The 2,500-nt window shown below is 51.6% G+C and overlaps 1 protein-coding gene across 1 annotated transcript in view; it reads left to right on the forward strand.

Annotated features, from left to right (window-relative positions):
* The first annotated feature begins 180 nt into the window (after window positions 1-180).
* Window positions 181-2,500, forward strand: part of LOC122722624 — a 2,406-nt gene continuing 86 nt past the window's right edge. The window contains exon 1 of the mRNA XM_043953736.1: window positions 181-2,500. This exon is cut by the window's right edge and continues 86 nt beyond it. Within this exon, the coding sequence (XP_043809671.1) occupies window positions 181-2,500 (2,320 nt within the window).

Consider the following 2,500-nt stretch of genomic DNA (forward strand, 5'->3'; position numbering starts at 1 on the left):
TGTCACGTGCATAAATCTTCGAGGATGCCGTGACACCATACTGGGGAAGATGTTGCCGTAAAGATTGGGTGGGGAGTGACTCGAAGGGCCGTTGTGTGTGGGATCATCAAACCTGCACACCCTGGTCGGGGGCTGGAGCCGCTCCCCTGATGAGCCCAAGGCAGGGCGAAACCAGTCAGCATGGCAAAACTCCTCGATAGGCTGAACTTGGCGGGCTGTAACCTCGTTGGGGCCTGTCCAAGTGCCGCACAGGCGCAGTGCTCAAAAGCGCCCTGTGACAAGTGGTATCAGAGCGAGGTTTGCTTGATTGGAGGAAAGATGTCCGATCCAAGCGAGGTGATTGCTGGGGGAGTTGCTCCAATGGTGGAGGAGCAAGGCGGCTGTAAAAGGAAAGGAAGGGGCAAATCGAGGGAGCCTACACGAGCTAGGGAGGAGCTCGGAGATTTGGAGACCCGTCTTGCGAAGGTGGAGCTAGTCTTGATCGAGGAGGAGGAGAAGTTCGAGGAAGTGGACACCCGCATAGAGGAACTCGGTTCTGGGATGGAAGAGTTCCGAGAGGAGATGCAAGGTGCCCTCGACTCCGCTGTCGATAAACTAGCAAGTGAGATGGGGTCACTTAGGCACGCCCATTCCGAGGAGAATGCTGCAATGAAAGAGGAGAACCATTTCCTAAGGGCGGAAATGGACAAGATGATGGGGAGGATGAAGGAGCTCGAGGAGCAACTGGCATTGTTGCGCTCCGTGGTAGTCCAAGGTGGGATGGCCGCCACACCATCCACTTCAGGAGCTCCTATGGCACGAGTGGAGGTGCCAAAGCCCCAATCGTTCAGGGGGACGCGAAATGCGAAGGAGATTGACAATTTCCTATGGAGCTTGGAGCAATACTTCAAGGCCCTAGGAATTGTGGAAGATGTGAGGAAGATAGATCATGCCCCACTATATTTGGCTGACACCGCCATGGTTTGGTGGCGAAGAAGGGAAGCTGACATCGAGAAGGGCACTTGCACATTAGAGACGTGGGACGATTTCAAGAGAGAATTGAAGAAGCAATTCTACCCTGTGAATGCTGCTCATGAGGCACGAGCAAGGCTAAGGAGGCTCACTCAACGGGGGACGATTCGAGACTATGTGAAGGAGTTCACCGAGGTAATTCTCGAAATCCCTGGCTATCCTGATAGTGAAGCACTCTTTGCTTTCATGGATGGGTTGCAACATTGGGCAAGGCTCGAGATTGAAAGACGTGGAGCCCAAGATCTAGCCACTGCCATTTCTATTGCCGAGTCCTTGACTGAATATCAGAAAGGGGACAAAGGCAAGGGAGTAGAGCAAGTAAAGACTAAGGGCGGTGGCGACACCCATGAAAGCAAGGAGGGAGGTGTTAAACCGTGGAGATCCAAGGAAGGATTCACCAAGGGATGGAGGAGGCCAGAAGGTGAAAGGGAGAAGCCTCTACCGAAGTGCTTCTTGTGCGATGGACCGCATATGGTGAGAGAGTGTCCAAAGCGCAAGGTCTTGTCTTCCTTAGTGGAGGAAAAGGAAGCAAGCAAGCAGCAAAGGGAGAACATGTGCGTGGGTGCCTTACAACTAGCTGCCATCGATGTCAAGCCTAAGGAGGTGGCAAGTGAGCGCAAGGGACGCTTATTTGCTCCAATGGAGATAAAGGGGCAGTCCATTCATGCTTTGGTGGACACTGGGGCTTCACACAACTTCATGAAGCTCGATGTGGCGAAGAAGCTTGGAGTTCCTTTTGATGGTAATGAGGGTTGGTTGAAGGTTGTGAACTCTTTTCCAACCCCGACATATGGAGTCGCAAGGAATGTCCAAGTGAGGATAGGTGAGTGGACTGGAACTTTGGACTTCTACATTATTGATTTGGATGATCATTGTTGTGTGCTAGGGATGGATTTTATGGATAAGGTGAAGGCAGTTCTTCTCCCCTATGCCAATGATATGTGCTTAGCCGATGGGAATACCTTGAAGGCCATAAACTTGGCAAGAGGGAAGAGTGCCACTAGCACACTTTCTAGTCTACAAGTAATAAGTCCAAAGGAATTGCCCAAGGAGTCATTGCCACCGAGGAAAAGTGAAGGGCATGATGACAAGAAAAAGAGGGTAAGGATGACTGTCGACGCGATGGGTCCAAAGTCTTCCTTGTTGAGGCGCATCAAGGAGGCAACGATGCGTGATGGGCAAGCCAAACAATTGGTGAAGCTGGCTCGCGACGGTGTAACAAGGAAGTTCGTGGTTGATGAGGGGCTCATTAAAACAAGGCGTGGCAGCATCTTTGTGCCTAGATGGGGCAAGTTGCGGGAAGAGGTCATGAGGTGGTGTCATGACTTCATGATTCGTGGCCGTCCAAGTGTAAGGAAGATGATGGCAATGCTTGGACGTGAGTTCTTTTGGCATCACATGGTGGTGGATGTCAAATGGTTTGTGAAGACTTGTGTGGGGAATCATAGAGTGGATGGTGATTCTCCAAGGGAGGTAAAATCTGAGGGAC

Source organism: Manihot esculenta, unplaced genomic scaffold, assembly GCF_001659605.2.
Source record: "Manihot esculenta cultivar AM560-2 unplaced genomic scaffold, M.esculenta_v8 Scaffold64, whole genome shotgun sequence".
In the NCBI taxonomy this organism is placed as follows: domain Eukaryota; kingdom Viridiplantae; phylum Streptophyta; class Magnoliopsida; order Malpighiales; family Euphorbiaceae; genus Manihot; species Manihot esculenta.